Here is a 15710-nt window from a genome sequence, read left to right as displayed (position 1 = left end):
GGCCCAACCCCGGGCTTCAAGCCCAATTATATTTTACCCCTCTTCTTCTCGCCTTCAGGAGAGGGAAGCAGTTCTAGTTTTGCAGCATCGGACCACCATCACCTTAAACCGTGAATGCGCGGCACAGGAAAAGTCCCCTCTCAGCCACGCTATTTTCACGACAACTCTATTATTGGCCATCTGCGGCATCACGAGGTAACTCCTCGTAATTAAACTTCAACGAATCCAGTCCACCAAAAGAGGAAGATGTTTATCGGACATTGAAACTAGTCGACCTGCTCCAGCCTTCCGAGTCCAGCACCTCCAAACGTTTGCATGCTCAGAAGTTGCATTTTAACGAAAAAAAGCGTGGTTGGCCCTGTCCATAGAAATGCTCGTCTGGTTTGTTCGTTGATCCCGGCACTCCCATCCGCAGAAATGCTCAGCTTGGAAAGTTAATGACGGGAAAAAGTGCATAATTTCAGCGTGCCCGATCTCATGCTTCATACAACTTCAATAAGCCATACATACTGCAATGCCAGGATGAAAGCTCACCTGACACCAATATCAAATTGGTCCTCAGCACTGGTTAAATCAGGGTCAGGGATGGCATAGAATCGACTCGCGCGCAAAATCTTTCATCAGCTAAAAACATTCGGATTCATATGCTAACATGTGTCTGGTACAATTATACTACCAAGACAACGATTCTATGCAGTGCGAAGAATAAGAAGCAGGTCCCTCCCACCTGCTTGATTTTCTCTAGGTGTTTCTTTTTTGAAGCACGGAACAAACGCATGTTCTGAGGACATGTTTTCCGCTGTGGATCAATCAAAAATATGGATGCTCACTTGCCAATCCTCCAAAAATCCAACCATCAATCTGCCAGAGACAATGCAGCTGCACTTTTTTTCTTTTTTGGACACAATGCGGCTGCACTTTTTTTCTTTTTTCTCCCATCTCGAAAAGTAGAACAACGAGAAAGGCTGTACTCATGTTAGAGTAGTGTGAACAACCGTTTCAAAAAAAAAAAAAAAAAAACAACGAGAAGTGCAGTATGTAATTAATGTGGGAGGAATAGAAAAGGACCCGTAGACTTAAACCATAATTGACAGAAGACATATATCGTAAGAAGAATACAACCCACGAGGACAACGCATTCCCAAGATCACTAGCTTATACCCCCCCTCCCTTCTCCTATGTACACCACCAAAACCAGAGCAAGAGGACAGAAGAGAAAGCACCCAGGTTAATAACCCTCCACCTTTTCCCCACTTGAACTGAACCATCATCTTTCCCACGCTCCTTCCGTATCATAACCCAAACTTATTCATTTACAAGTTAACAATATACCCCATCACCAATGTAATAACCCTCCAAAATCTCCTTCTCTTTACCTTCTGCGCTGAACCCCGAGCTTCCATAGTGCCCAAAACAAAGAAGCAGCGAAAAAACAAAAGCAGTGCTAAACAAAAATACCGGGATGAATTCTCCTCTCCACGTAAAATATGCAAAATTACCTTGGCCGCGGTCGTGCCGGGAATGATTTTGCATGTCGCATCTGTATATTTGGATGCCGAGATGCAGGACTCATCGTCTGGGAGCGCTGCAGCATGTCGACCATAGATGGTGTCTGATAGGTTTGCGAGAGGCTGCTATCTGTTGAGTCCCCACGGGTCGTTGCTCTCTGCCATGAGTGTGAGCTTAATCCTGACAGCACATATGCCCGCCCTGATGCTTCATACCTTTGCCGGCTGGCCATCCTTTCTTGCATCTCCCTCAGCTCCGCATCAAGTCCCAGGCACAGCTGGTCCCCTGATCGTGCTGCCAGAGATTCTGACAGCATTCTCCTGCGTTCTTCCAGTATGGAGACAGCCTCCGAGAGCTCGCCACGCTCAGCAGCAGCCCTTGCTTCAGCCATGGCCTCTGCAGCCAGGAGACGGTTCCTCTGACGATCCACCTCAATCGACATCGTTTGTTCCACAACAATCAACGGTCTTGAGATCTTCACCTCCACGCCTTCCACGTTCACTGTCTCCTTTGACACAGGATCTCTATAGGCACAGCTCACTTTCAGCAACACGGTTTCTTCACAGGCTGGTGGAACATCGACGGACACCAGAAAATCCCTCCCTTCGTCTGCATACAAGTCTCCCACGTCAATAGATCCACTCCGACCATCATCTCTGACCTGATTGCCATAGCCACCAGATTTTATGGAGCCAAGGTGAACATTCGGATGCACACACTCCACACCAACACGCATCTCTTGAACCACCACACTCAGAAGCCCACCAATGCACTGTGCAAAAGCATCCTGGATTGCACCCTCGGTCTCAATGAAAGAGAAAGTCCCACCAGAGGTCTCTGAGATCGAATGCATTGACTCAGAGTCATGGTCAGCACCGAAACCAAATACATGAACAGGTATCTGATAACCTGTGCCGCCACGAATGGAGGACGGAACAAGTGATCGGTAGTCTGGTTGCGTTGGTTGAGCACCGCCAGAAGTCGGGGTGACCATATATGTATCTTGCCCATCAGAGAGCAAAATGATGCTGCAGACAGGGTTCTTCTCCTTACGATCTTCAATCACTTTTGCACCCTTCCTGAGGCCTTCAGCAATGTTAGTCCCACCACCAGATGTCAGCAAATTGACGGCTTGCACGGCCTGCTGCCGGCCAGATTCAGACATTCTACGAAGGGGAAAGAGCCGGCGAGCACTTGATGAGAAGGCAATGACAGAAAGCCGGTCAGAGGGCCCAAGGTTTTGAATCACAAACCCCATAGCTCGCTTCAGCAATGCAAGCTTGGTACCACCCATGCTGCCACTGACATCAAGCACTGTTACAAGGTCAACAGAAGCTCGAGAGGTTTTCGAGAGGTTAGTGCTCCCATGGGGATTTCCACCGCATGGTTGTGTCCTGGGAGCAAGTGGAGCCTTGAGATGGATTAGAATGGTGAAGTTTTCTTCAGAATCTGACTGTTGAATGGCTGAGAATTCTGGGTATGTCTTGATCTCTACCGTTCTCATGCATCCATGTTGGGTTTCTTTAGCTGTTTCAGATAAGGAACCCAAAGACTCGTCATCATTGAAGACAATAGGTTCTGAACTGTGGAAGAGGGGTGTCAGATGATGCTGCCTATTCAAAGACTCAACTCGAGGGAGCCGCCGCAGCACATTCACATACCCATCATCTTGAGGCCAATGGACTGGATTAACTCTCGCTCTTCCATGAGGGTACTCAGAGGATGGGGGCCCTCCAAAGGGTACCTCCTTCCATTTGGCCCTACAAACGGGGCACACATGATTCCCATGTTTTACATTTGCAGCAATACAATGGAAATGGAAGGTATGAGAGCATTCTGCAGTAAAGAGAGCATGACCATTTCCTGGTTTCATGGAGGCTAGACATATAGCACATGTTTTCTGAAAACCAAAAATATATACAGCGCAAACTCAGAAAATGTAAAATTTCAAAGCACGTGCACATTAAAACCTTAGTATTGAGCAGCTATCAAAGTTATGTGATATAAACAGTACGTGAGAACAAGGCATATTCAAGCACCATGTAAAAAGAAAAATAATCAGACACACAAATGAAGGGAGCGGTCAGCAGTGGTGGCAATATCATTGTGAATACAAATCTAGCAAGACAGCTTTTCTGATGATCATGTTTCACTCAGTTCGCCTTACAACAAGATAAATTCCTGAAAGTAGCAAGTTAACACCTAATAAAGAGGTCAATCAATCTGAAGGATTACTGGAGATGACAATAGTGATGATTAGTTAACAGTTCATCCAAGGTCCAAGCGCCGCTTACCCCAGCTTCCTAACAAATACTGAAGCAATAAAGAACCTAAGTTTTTTCAACAACAACATTAATTCCATTGCTGTCACTTTGATAATATGCAACAAGAAAAACATCCATGCAAGACCTCAATCCATACATTTACATTTAATCAACTGAAGTAAGAAAAATTTTGAATTTTGTATATAAATATTGTGTTCAGAGTTGATGTTACTGTTCAAATCAAACAGAACAAGAGAAACAAATACATGAACCATTAGTGGATACCCAAATGACACAAATAAAGAAAAACCAACGTAACACTAGAGGGTTGACAATTAGAAACACCTAATCAATAACATGAACAAAGGCAATGATTAATTAGGAACATAAAATGGGGAAACAATGGCCTGCAGGACATAAATAACATGAAAGTAAGGATAATAAAAAAAAATGCTTGCAAAGAAAGGGAATAAAGTAAATAAAATCATGAGATACAAGCATGGCAAAGAACACTTAAAATTCCATAATGAAACTTGGAATCACGTCCTAATTTCTCGGAAATGCTCAGACAGTTCTGTAGAAGAGCAAAAAATATCTTATAACTTCTTCATACCAAAAATAATATAATACATTTCAAAAATTCATGAAGTCAAAGGATGCAAGAAGTTGCAAAGGAAAACAGCAAAATTCATCAGTCTGTGTACAACCTTGTACAAGGTTGTGGCGAGGATTATGGTGGGCAGGATAAAGCCCCTACTGCCGGGCATTATCAACCAAGAGCAGGGGGCATTCATTGCGGGAAGGAACATTTCCCACAATGTCATGCTGGCTCAGGAGATGATGTGGGATCTCCAGCGAGCATCGAAGCGGGGCAGTCTGATGGCTGTCAAGCTGGATATGGAGAGGGCTTATGACAGGATCAGATGGAGCTTTCTCCGGAGGGCACTGGAGGCTTATGGCTTCCACAGGCGATGGATTGGATGGGTCCTAGGGTGTGTCCAGGGGCCGAGATTCTCTATTTTGGTCAACGGCACTCCTTCGGTGTTTTTTGAGTCTACTATGGGGTTGCGGCAGGGATGTCCCTTATCCCCTTACTTATTTATCATTTGTTCTGACATATTGTCCCGTGCCCTCCAGAGGGCGTGTGTAAGCCGGGAGCTGGAGTCCTATGTTCCAGCCCCGGGGGCGGGACCTGTCTCTCACCTACTTTTTGCTGATGATTGTCTTCTATTGTCCAGGGCGCGGGTTCGGAGGCACGTGTACTTCGCAGAGTGTTGGCAGATTACTGTGCGGCATCCGGACAGAGAATTAACTTCACGAAGTCAGCTATCCAGTTCAGCCCTAGCACAGAGAGCAGAGTCAGACAGGAGATCAGGAGTATTTTGCAGATGCCCGAGCAGGAGGGGACTCTGGTTTACCTGGGAGTTCCCATCACAGGCCGGAGGCTACGAGTAGCGGAGTGCTCGGAGTTGGTGCAGCGGGTCGAGAGTAGGCTGGAGGGATGGAGGGCATCATCTCTATCCATGATGGGGAGGCTGACACTTGTCAGATCGGTGCTTGGGTCCATGCCGGTATATCTCATGGCCAACACTGTGGTCCCTAAGACGACTCTGTTGAAGATTGAACGTCTTCTCCGGAGCTTCCTCTGGGGGTCCCATGGTGGGGGTCGTGGGGTACATTTGGTGGCCTGGGAGCGGGTATGCCGGCCCACCAGTGAGGGTGGTCTGGGAGTTCAGTCCCTTCTGGAGCGGCGTGAGACACTCATTGCACGGCATGCAGCTCGTTTTTTGTTGGAGCCACATGGGCTTTGGAGTCGGGTGATGGCAGCTAGATATGGTCGAGGGAGCCCCGAGGTGGCACGGCGTGGTCGCCGCATCTCTTTCATGTGGCGTGAGATTGGGAGGTACCTGCCGACTGTGTTAGCTCATACCAGGTGGCTGATGGGCGATGGCCGGACTATTGTTGTGACTGATGACCCGTGGGTGGATACCATCCCCTTGAGATATTGGCCGACGACGGTGGATTTCGAGGCAGCAGTAGGGCTCCGGGTGTGCGACCTCTTAGCACCAGGGAGGGCAGCGTGGGACGTGGACAGACTCCATCAGTTGTTCGGGGCACATCTAGCCGAGAGGATCCTTTCTCTGCCAGTACCAGGATGCGAGGGCCCAGATGTCAGAGTTTGGAGCACTTCATGCAGGGCCAGTGTTAGGCTGGGTGATCTGGCCCGGGTGATTCAGGGCGAGCATGAGAGTGGATGGGACGGTGCTTGGATTTGGAGGTCTAGGCTCCATCCAAGAGCAGCACTTTTCCTATGGAAGGTGATGTGGGACCGCCTTCCGACGAGAGCTGTGCTGAGCCGACGTGGTCTGGGGATCCCTGCGGAGTGTGGGGCCTGCGGTGCGGATGAGTCTGTTGATCATGTACTATTTGGATGTTTTTGGGCGAGGCGGACATGGCAGTGGACGGATATCCCAGAGGTGGTTTGGCGGGAGAGGAGACTGTTCCTACAGATGATACGTCAGTGGCTGGCTAGTCCCCGGACATGTCAGGAGGCCATCCGAGCGACTTGCACCGCCCACCAGATCTGGTTGGCAAGGAACGCTCGCACTTTTGGCGAGCGTAGGATGTCGCCGAGGTTTGTTGCGGAGTCCGCTCGAGTACTGGCGATGGAGTCCAGACCTACCAGCCCTTCAGATACGACCTTGATAGCTCGGGACACCTGGGGTTCTTGCTCTGCTCAGGCAGCTTTCCGATCGGTGTTTTTCACCTGGGAGCCCCCACCCCCGAGTTTCCTCAAGGTCAATTTTGATGGTTCTGTACTAGACAGTGGTACACGAGGTGGTGCCGGCTTCGTCATACGAGACCCTCACTCTAGGGTAGTGGCAGCGGGCGGTTGCCGGCTATTCGACACATCAGTGCCTGCGGCGGAGTTGCGAGCTGCCTGGGCCGGCCTTTACCATGCGCGGCGGGTATTACGGGCTAGCTCGATCATCCTGGAGGGCGACTCATCCATTGTTATTGGGTGGCTTCGGCGGGAGAGCACTGACCATCCTCTGATCCGGGATATTAGGATGATGGTGAGGGATGCTGTGGCCTTTGAGGCTAAGCATGTATTCAGGGAGGCTAACGGGGCGGCTGACTGGGTAGCTGCATATGCAGCACACCATTCAGGATACGCCCTGTGGGCAGGAGAGCGGGAGTTGCCATCGGCACTTCGCGAGATTTTGTATTTTGATGTTCTTGGGTGCATTCGGACACGTGTTGTTTGAAGCACCCGTTTTAAGCAAAAAAAAAAAAAAAAAAAAACAGCAAAATTTCTTAACTGTAAAACAAAAGGATGCACATGTTATTGCAACAAAGAGAAGTCATCTGTTTTTCAATGATACACTCTTCCAGACAGAAAAGTGCACACTGAAGAATCCTCATTATTGAAGGATTTATAAACATCATACGAATAGCTTAAATTATTGCTGATCATGCACATCATAGAAAGCCAAAAATTTTTGGCATATAACGTCAGTCAGCTTAGGAAAAAAATGATGAAACACTTAAATTGCTTTCAAACCCACAGAGTAACTGACAATTGCAGAAATCATAGTAGCAAGCATGGCTATCGAGTAACTTATAATAATATATCAGGCACTTACAATCTGAGTACGGTGAATGCTAATCCATCTATATTAACCAATAAAAACATTTGATTTCTCCTAGGTATATACCCTAGGCCACTATACGCACCATCTTGCGACAGAATTTTAAATCCTCGCCTTAGGATATGCACCCAAGTTCATGTTACTACCTTGGCGGCCTACCCATCAAAAGTAACATAATGAACAGCTCTAGACATGAACACGAGAGTTGCTCTTATTATTAGGCAAACTGAAGACCCTGAAAGGGTTCGTCAATTTCAGTAACTCAACATGCAGAAGATTTTTAAGATACAAAGAGCTAAAATTACAAATCATTACGTAGACCTCATATATGATCTTGCTACCTATTTTAGTTCTTCAAACTAAATCTGTAAAGCAGAACATGAACAGCAAACAGGATAGCTGGAGCAGGAATCTGATTTAGTTAGAAAATCTTTGACCAAGAGAAATACCAAATGATGAGATCAACAAACCTTCTTAAGTTTCATCTGTCATGAAATTATGAACCCTTTACCTAGTCTGCCCCACTAGTTAAGACTTAAGATGGCCTCCTGTTCTCATTAGCCAATACCCACAAATAACTGTTCCAAAGTAAAGGAGACTTTTTAATTCAGGGTAAGGCGGAGGTAATGAAAGGAAAGGGCCCTTGCCTGATAAGCAAAATGGCACTGGGCCATAAAGGGAGTGGGATTGGTAAATTTCATGCCCCCAAAAAGAAGAGAAAAATCAAAAAGGATCGCGTGAAGAAAGCAACAAGACGCCACCATCCCAATTCCATGATTTGATACAACAGCACCAAAAGAGAAGGCAAAAAGAGACCACCAACTCATTTATACCCATTCCCATATAAAAAAAGCGGAACCGGAAGCATCAACAAAATTTATTCAATAAGGCATCCAAAAAAAAAGTAATTTTTCAACCACTGCAGACTGAGCTCACCCAGATCGCCAGATTCCGAACGAATCAATAAACAGTCATCATTGAGCACGATATCATTAAAAAAAAAACTACAAATTAAATCATGAATAATTTCAAGAAAGGTTTGCGCAAATCGGAGGCAAAAAAAGGCCAGACCTTGGACGATCTGCTTCCAGATTTGTAAAGCCGGAGGCCGGACAAGGTCGGAGTCGGAGTGGAGGGCATCAAGGCGCGGAAATCCGAAGCCCCCGACGCCGGAGAGACCGCGGCAGCGTCCGAGGATGTCCCAGAGGGATAATCGGACGGCGAGGCGTCGTCGAGAGTCTTGGGGACGTAGACGCAAAGGTTCAAGCCGAGAGCGAGCTTGGCTTTCCTCCATCTGCTTCCCATTTTCGCCGAGACGGGATCGAGAGGCCTCGTGGTAGGGTTCGAAGATCTCTTAGGCGGACTAGTTTTGCTTCATTTCGGAACCCCCAACAAGATTTCAACGAATCGGAGAAAAGGTTTCGAGATAGGAGGTAAGAAAAGGCGGAGATTTCGAGGGGGGAGGAGGGGGAGGGCAGGGGAATCGATCGAGGGCGGATTCGAAATAGAGAAGAAGTTGGGGGAAGAAGAGACGGAAGTGGTTTTCCAAGAGGCAGGTCTAGGATACGTAATCAGTCGCCGACGGAAGTGGTTTTGCTCTCGTTCGGCGAGCCGCCATTAGCGAGGGGGTTGGCGGTCGAGAAAGAGAGAACGCGCGAGTGAGGGCCGAGGGGGATGGGTTTTGACCTCCGGAGCAGCTTTTTAGACTCTGAGGGATTGGGACTTGAAAAAGAAGGAATTTGTTAACTTTTCCTTCTGTTTCCCGCACCACCCTGCCTTCCTGGTTTATTAACAATTAATGCCACCGGGAGAGATAAGGAGAGAGTGGAATTGAAGGGTGCATGAGCCCTGAGCCATCCGAGAGCTAAAAAAATATAATAATTAAATTAAAATTTAAAAAAATGTTTGAAAATAATTTGGAACAGAGAAAAAAATTAGCAATTTATGGGCGGCAACTTTTTTGAAAAATTATTTTTATTGCATGCACTATATGACCATACAAGCTTTATCATGATTCTTCCATACAGACCCATTCATTAAACATCATAATATATTTTCATAAAAACGATCAGATATGATGCACGGTTATATGTTGCATTATAGAAAATAATTTTTTTATTAAAAAATAAGATATTATCAATACTATTTGCAGTATATAATCATGCATGCATGCAGGCGATGGTAATAGTTGATTTTTGTAGATTTTATTTATCAAGCCTGCATCTTCGTTGTAATCAATAATTATGGTTTACTGTATGCATGATGATGCTGGTACATACAGTAATACTTTCTCGGGGCCGGGCACCGACGAGTGGACAAGGTGCCCACATCGTACTGGAAGTGGGTGATTTCGGTGCATCGAGTTTTTTTTTCCTATATCGTAAAGTTTGGTATCCGGTCCGTGGAGGAAAGGACGGGTATATGGACCCGTCGGCTGGGATGTTTCGGAGTGATCGCCAGAGCTTTGTATGCTACCCAGAATAAGACGGTGAGCTGCTGGAATCAAAAGTCTCGCATTGGACAGAGCACTTGTCTCCAATCTCCATGCGGCTGTTCAAATTGCCGGATCTTAATTTCCTGAGGTGACTCGGTCAATGTAACGGAGAACGTAATTTTATATCATTTTTGATAAATTGCAGGATCTCATTAACCTTTTCCTTTAGGATATGGTAAATCACCTCCTTACAAGGAGGCCGAATCCTTGTATTTCGGGATTTCTTGGACTTTCGAATAAGCTAGGTTGATGCATGTTACAGTGCGAGATGTGCGTTAATCATAATGGGCGTGTTTTTTTTGTCTAGATTTAGTAAATCATCTGCTATATGAAACCAACCGAGGCATTGCATGTCTAGCGTTGGTAGAGCATCGGACGCATTATCCCATCATGCATTTGGTCTTTGGATAAAAAATTGATTCAGTTCATCGCAAGTGGAGGTTCTTAGTTAGGCACGAATATAGAGCACCACCAACCCCATCGCTGGATTCAAGCGGTTCGCGACGAGGATGGTCGCCAAGTGCCGCCAAATTTAGTACAGGTTTCACGCTTTCCCGGAAAAAATATGGCCAATCTTTACGTGGAATCTTCTGCGATCACGGGCTGTCTCTTGTTATTTGTGCAACCGGCTCCTGTTCGACCCACCGGACCCTCGGCGCTTATGTCCCAGCCTGTAAGCCGTTTGGTTGGATCAGATCCGCCGTTGAGCTGAACGGGTGGATCAATCCAACCGCAAAGCAGCATGTGCAAAGTTATATATAATATGTACATGTAAATATATGTGTACACTTGCTGCTTGGCCGGATCCATCAGCTCGAGGATGGATCTCAACGAACTAAAAATTTTATGTTTCGGAAGGGCGGAATTCGAGGAATCAAGGCCACCCGCAAAATTGAAGACCCACGCTGCCTGGAGAAACAGTCTACTTTTCTCGTGGATACCCCGAGCATAGGGTAAGTAGAACATGCATATCAACGTGCGGCCCGATGCTTCTTATTGTTCCGTTCTATCCCAAGAAAACTTTAGTCATTATTGAAAATGATGGAGCCTACATGAAAGGCATATTAGTTTTCTCGGGTGTCAGATAGGATCATGATCGAGGTTGGCTGCTGCCAATTTTACAAGACTAGTAAATTATGCTCATCAGACCTTCTGTTTTTCCCTGGACAAAGACCGGAAGAGGGCATCTCTTGGCCCGTTGATTGCATTAAGTTAATTGCATCCATTCAGAAGAGATTGGTAAGCGCTGGCTTACCAATACGTACAGGAAGAAGCTTCTTCTCGATCCTAGCGGTGGATTGGCTCGATGTTCTCTCTATCATAAGATCCGCAAACGCAAGTTGGGAGTCCAGGAGAGGAAAGAGGGAACGATAGGGGTGATGGGCGTGTGTCCCGAGCATCACGATGAGCTGGATTAATTAATTACGTGTGGAACTTTGCCCGGCTTCACCAATGTTAGCCAGGCAAAGGCAAAGGCTCGGCTAGGCTCGGCTAGGCTCGGCTCCAACAACGTGGACTTACTTGTTCGACCTTACCATGCTGGCCGGCAGCATGAAGATAAGAACTGGAGGAGTTCACAGGGCCTGCTTGATCTGCGATACGTGCCTTGTCTCGCAGCCCAGTTAAAGACTGTCAATGTAAAAGCCGGACTACGGTTGGTCGTGCTTGGATTGGGATTTCCCTTGCAAGCAGAAATTTTTGGGGCGCCAAACTCGATTCTTGAAGCTTGTTTATCCATTTTCGCACCAGCTTAGCATTGCATCGAGTCATCCTCATGAGCTGGCTGAAACTCGCATGCATGGCTTCTTTTGGAATCAAATCGAGGACTTTCGCAGCCTCATCCAAAGAGGTAGACTAAGCCGAGATGAAGATGCACCGCAGAACCATGCGCGGCGGCTGAACAACACAGAATAGTTCGGCAGAATCATGTGGGTATACGGGGCCAGCTAGCACGGACCACCATCATGACGAACGTCGTACAGCAATTCGAGCCGTCTGATCTTGATCTGGTGGTTTGCTGCATGCAAGCCATATCTCATGCTAGGAGCGTAGAGTTGAGAGGAGGCGCAGAAAGGAAAGGAACGTGCATGAAAGGGGTCCACCATCATCCCATGTGCCGCACGACAAATTAATGTTGCTGAGGGCGGCAGCAGGCCTTTTTCTCCGATGCCGTGGATAAGAATGCCACCCCGGGAACCCCATGTACATAGAGATAGAGATTCCATGTCATCTCCTTTGATGTCCTGGAGCGTGGAATTTCCATCCACGCTACTTTGTCGATCGACAGCAGCCCACGGTTATTCGCACGAACAACATAAAAATCAGCAGCGGCGGCAGGGGCGTCGCTATCAACGGTTGATTCCTCCCCACCCCTGATGTTAGACTAAACACACCAAAACAGAGAACGAATGCGACGCATATCGGATTTTTGTGCGTGGCCAGCCTGCCACTCATTGCACTACCCCACGCGATGCGACAATTATGTGCATATATGTGTTGTTGCACAATTTATGACCATATATAATTTTAACTCTCTTTTTTTTTTTTGAAAAATATGGGGGAACGTAGATTTAGACTTAGACAAATCATCCATATGGAAGAGAGGTGCAATTAGCTATGCCAACAAGGAGAGGGGATTTTTTTTAGCCGTAAAATAACAAAAATCATCATGTACTTATATAGGTGTCTATATGCATGAATCTTGCCCTTGTTGGTAAGTTCAAACAATAGTAGCCATCACATGTGGTAGCATGCATCATGTCAAGATTTGACACCAATGATTTAAGCTACTGGATGTGTTTTATTACCTCCAAATTATTTTTTGTTAAAAAATAATATAATTAGAAGTCTCCGGCTTATGTATCTAATAATAGAAAAAATATATATTATTATATATTTTCAAATTAACCATTTTTTGCCACTAGATGCACGAGTGATGTATAGACTATAGATCTATAAATTATATAATTTTTTTAATATTAAATAGCTTGGAGATAGAAAATTATGTATATATGTGCATGCGCGCGTGTGTATATATATATATATATATATATATATATATATATATATATATATATATATATATATATATATATATATATATGCGCGCACGGATCCAACTATAAAAAGATTTCCAACGTCCAAAAAAGGTGAGGCCATGCATCCACAAGAGACTCTTCACAGACGAACCGTAAAGAGATATATTCCATCAGCAAAGATGTTATATAAGAAATTAAGAGCCAAAGTATCATGAACCTAGGTCAATTTGGTACATGGAAAGACCGCCTCAGAATCTAGGTTATATTGGTAACCAAATGATTGGATCTCTCACATGCTAGGATAATCCAACAAACTACACATTAGGCATCTTATAGCCAAGAGTTGCAAGAACCTCCATGGACTTTGTAAGATTTAGCGGCAGTTTTCTTTCTCTTTTTCTTTTTTCGTTTTTTCAAAAATGATGGCAATAGAGTGCCTTCCAAGTTTGCAACTAGAATTATTCACAATGAATAAAAGGACCAGCGATTCTGACAAGTAAGTGAATGAGAGATGGAGAACATCAGGGAAAGAAATCTCCTGAATTAGTCACTTGTTTGTTGTCTGTGTGGCGGTGGAGCTGCTTTAGCAAGCCCTGCTTCACAGCTTTTGGTGTTGAATTACCTCAATCAAGCCTGATAGATCCGTGGCCTAAGAAAGGAGGCCAAGCCCTGGCACCAAAGAGTCCTTGTACTTCTTTTCACGAATGCTTTCCTTCCCAAACTTACGAAATCCTTGCCAGTACAACAGAAGCAAGCGAGAGAGCGGAATATAAGGAATATCATATGCTCTCTCCAAAAGACATGACCTTTACGTGTCCTCCTTTGGGAGGAGGGCAACTTTCTCATCGAAAAGGCCTAACCTTTTCTTTTAAAAGCTGTTTTATGGAGCATAAGTGGGACTATAGCAATCTCCACTTAGATGTGGGCAAGGATTCGTGTGCATATATACCCAAGCTGAGGCTGGTCAAGGGTTAAATTGCTCACTTGGTGTTGCCATAGGAAGAACATGAACAGGGTCAGAGAATGCAACGTTTGATGCCCACCCACCACCACAAAGCAAACTAGCTTTTTCCTTCTTTTTATTTGTCTCGTCCTCACTTTTTATTATAATTCCAACGTCCGATCGAGAAATAAATAAATAAATGAATAAAAGGGCTATAATTACCTGCCCTAATAAGCCACAGCTGGGCTCCACTTGTCCCATCGCTGCATAAGATATGGTAACGGATGGCGCTAACAGGAAGGGCGGGGAAACTTCGCGGATGCCTGCTTTGGAGTTTGGACCACAGAATGGCCCAGCGCGATGGCTGCCATCAAATGACGAAGACGATTTTATGTGACACACATGGTGCGTTGCCGCTTATAGCCATCCATTTTGTTTTTTTAATGACGGTGCAAGCTATGCACCATTAAAAATATCGGTCCAAAAGGAATGCCTCATCTAAGCGTGCATGGAAGGGGCTCCTTGCAACGAAGAAAGCGTGCTTTCTACAGTAGTGCTTGGCCCGTTAGTGGTCCAGCCCATCAATCACCCTCCGGGCTATAACCTGCGCTCGCCCTTGAGTGCTTGATCACAGTTTTATCTGTCTGCATCACGGAAGAGCAAATAGCTCTATGTATTTCGGAGTGTAAGCCCAAATAAAATCGACCTGTGCATGCTAATATGGGTTCAATTTTCTGATCCATGATCACGAGGAATGCTGGATGCGCGCACCCCTTGTGCCCGGAGAACCATTTGGATGCAACATGTTTTGTATGCTCGTAAACTTTATACAGGCACCACAACAAAGTACTTTTAGGGGACATTTGGTGATCCAAATTGGAACACCGAGATGATCTTACAATACCGGTTTTCTTTATTTGGGAGTAATTTGATCCATGATGATTTAAGATCGCCGTGTTTAGTATGCTGTGTTCCTCGGTTATCCACAAAAAATCTATTTGGTATTCCATAGGAATCCATAATCACTCACCATATATAATACCAAAATTATTTCCGATATATTTCATAAAAATATATTTATTATTCATATAAATTATATAATAAAAATACTAATATATTTATTTATATATGAATTGTTTATATATTTTATAAAAATATATTTATTAGTTCTAAAAATATATTTAAGTTGGGCTGCAAGAGATTAGGCTGGACCTGGCCACTCAGGCCAGGCCGGCCCACGAGCCCCAATTTTTTTTTTTTTTTTGGGTTACGGTCCAAATTTAATTAGGCCAAATGAACCCAGCTCATTTCGGTCAAAGGGTTGGGTCTTACACTGTCCAGTTCTTTTGTACTGGATTTGAACCAGAACAAATGAAACCGTATCTAGTGCAAGAGTAGGTTCTCTTTAAAGTTTACTTTATTACCGGGTCACATGGCGGAAATGGGTATGAGCTTTAAAAAAATATATGATATCACTGTTTTGACATGTGAGCTAGATGTTTTTGGCCCCGCAATTTTCAGCCACTAACGTTTTGAGTGTGGGTTTGTTTGCTTGCTGGAGGTAAAATTTTCCCTCCCTCCCATACCGATGGGCACCCTTCCAAATTTGTAGGCAGATATGGACTTATTATATATAGTTGTCGGCTGCCAACGTCTTATCACCACAGCCATGACGCTAGCTAGCTGCATGCCCTGGGGACAAAGGAGGCTCACGGGACTTGGACATCATGCACAAGCGTGATGCGCGACGAGCGGTGAGAATGCACGAGTCAACTCAGAGATTGGCGAATCAACTACGGTGAGCCCCCA

At 45.3% G+C, this 15710-nt stretch overlaps 1 protein-coding gene across 1 annotated transcript; it reads right to left on the bottom strand.

Moving 5' to 3' along the window:
• Positions 1-1039: 1039 nt before the first annotated feature.
• Positions 1040-9144, bottom strand: LOC103718263 (E3 ubiquitin-protein ligase WAV3). The gene is made up of 2 exons (XM_008806994.4): positions 8498-9144; positions 1040-3409 (listed from the first exon to the last, which is right to left on the bottom strand). Exons 1-2 carry the CDS (start codon positions 8729-8731, stop codon positions 1496-1498), a joined length of 2148 nt encoding a protein of 715 aa, XP_008805216.1. The 5' UTR covers positions 8732-9144; the 3' UTR covers positions 1040-1495.
• Between the last annotated feature and the right edge of the window lie 6566 nt (positions 9145-15710).

This window comes from Phoenix dactylifera, chromosome 17 (genome assembly GCF_009389715.1).
Source record: "Phoenix dactylifera cultivar Barhee BC4 chromosome 17, palm_55x_up_171113_PBpolish2nd_filt_p, whole genome shotgun sequence".
NCBI classification, from domain to species: domain Eukaryota; kingdom Viridiplantae; phylum Streptophyta; class Magnoliopsida; order Arecales; family Arecaceae; genus Phoenix; species Phoenix dactylifera.
Note: the sequence above shows the minus strand (reverse complement) of the source record. Positions and strands in the feature narration are given on the sequence as shown.

What these genes read in the sequence shown, in the direction of transcription:
- LOC103718263 (XM_008806994.4), bottom strand. Translation starts at nt 8,731, where the DNA reads ATGGGAAGCAGATGGAGGAAAGCCAAGCTCGCTCTCGGCTTGAACCTT. An exon ending in CTGGAAGCAGATCGTCCAAG is followed by an intron (nt 3,410 to 8,497) that starts GTCTGGCCTTTT and finishes TTTGGTTTTCAG; the next exon opens with AAAACATGTGCTATATGTCT.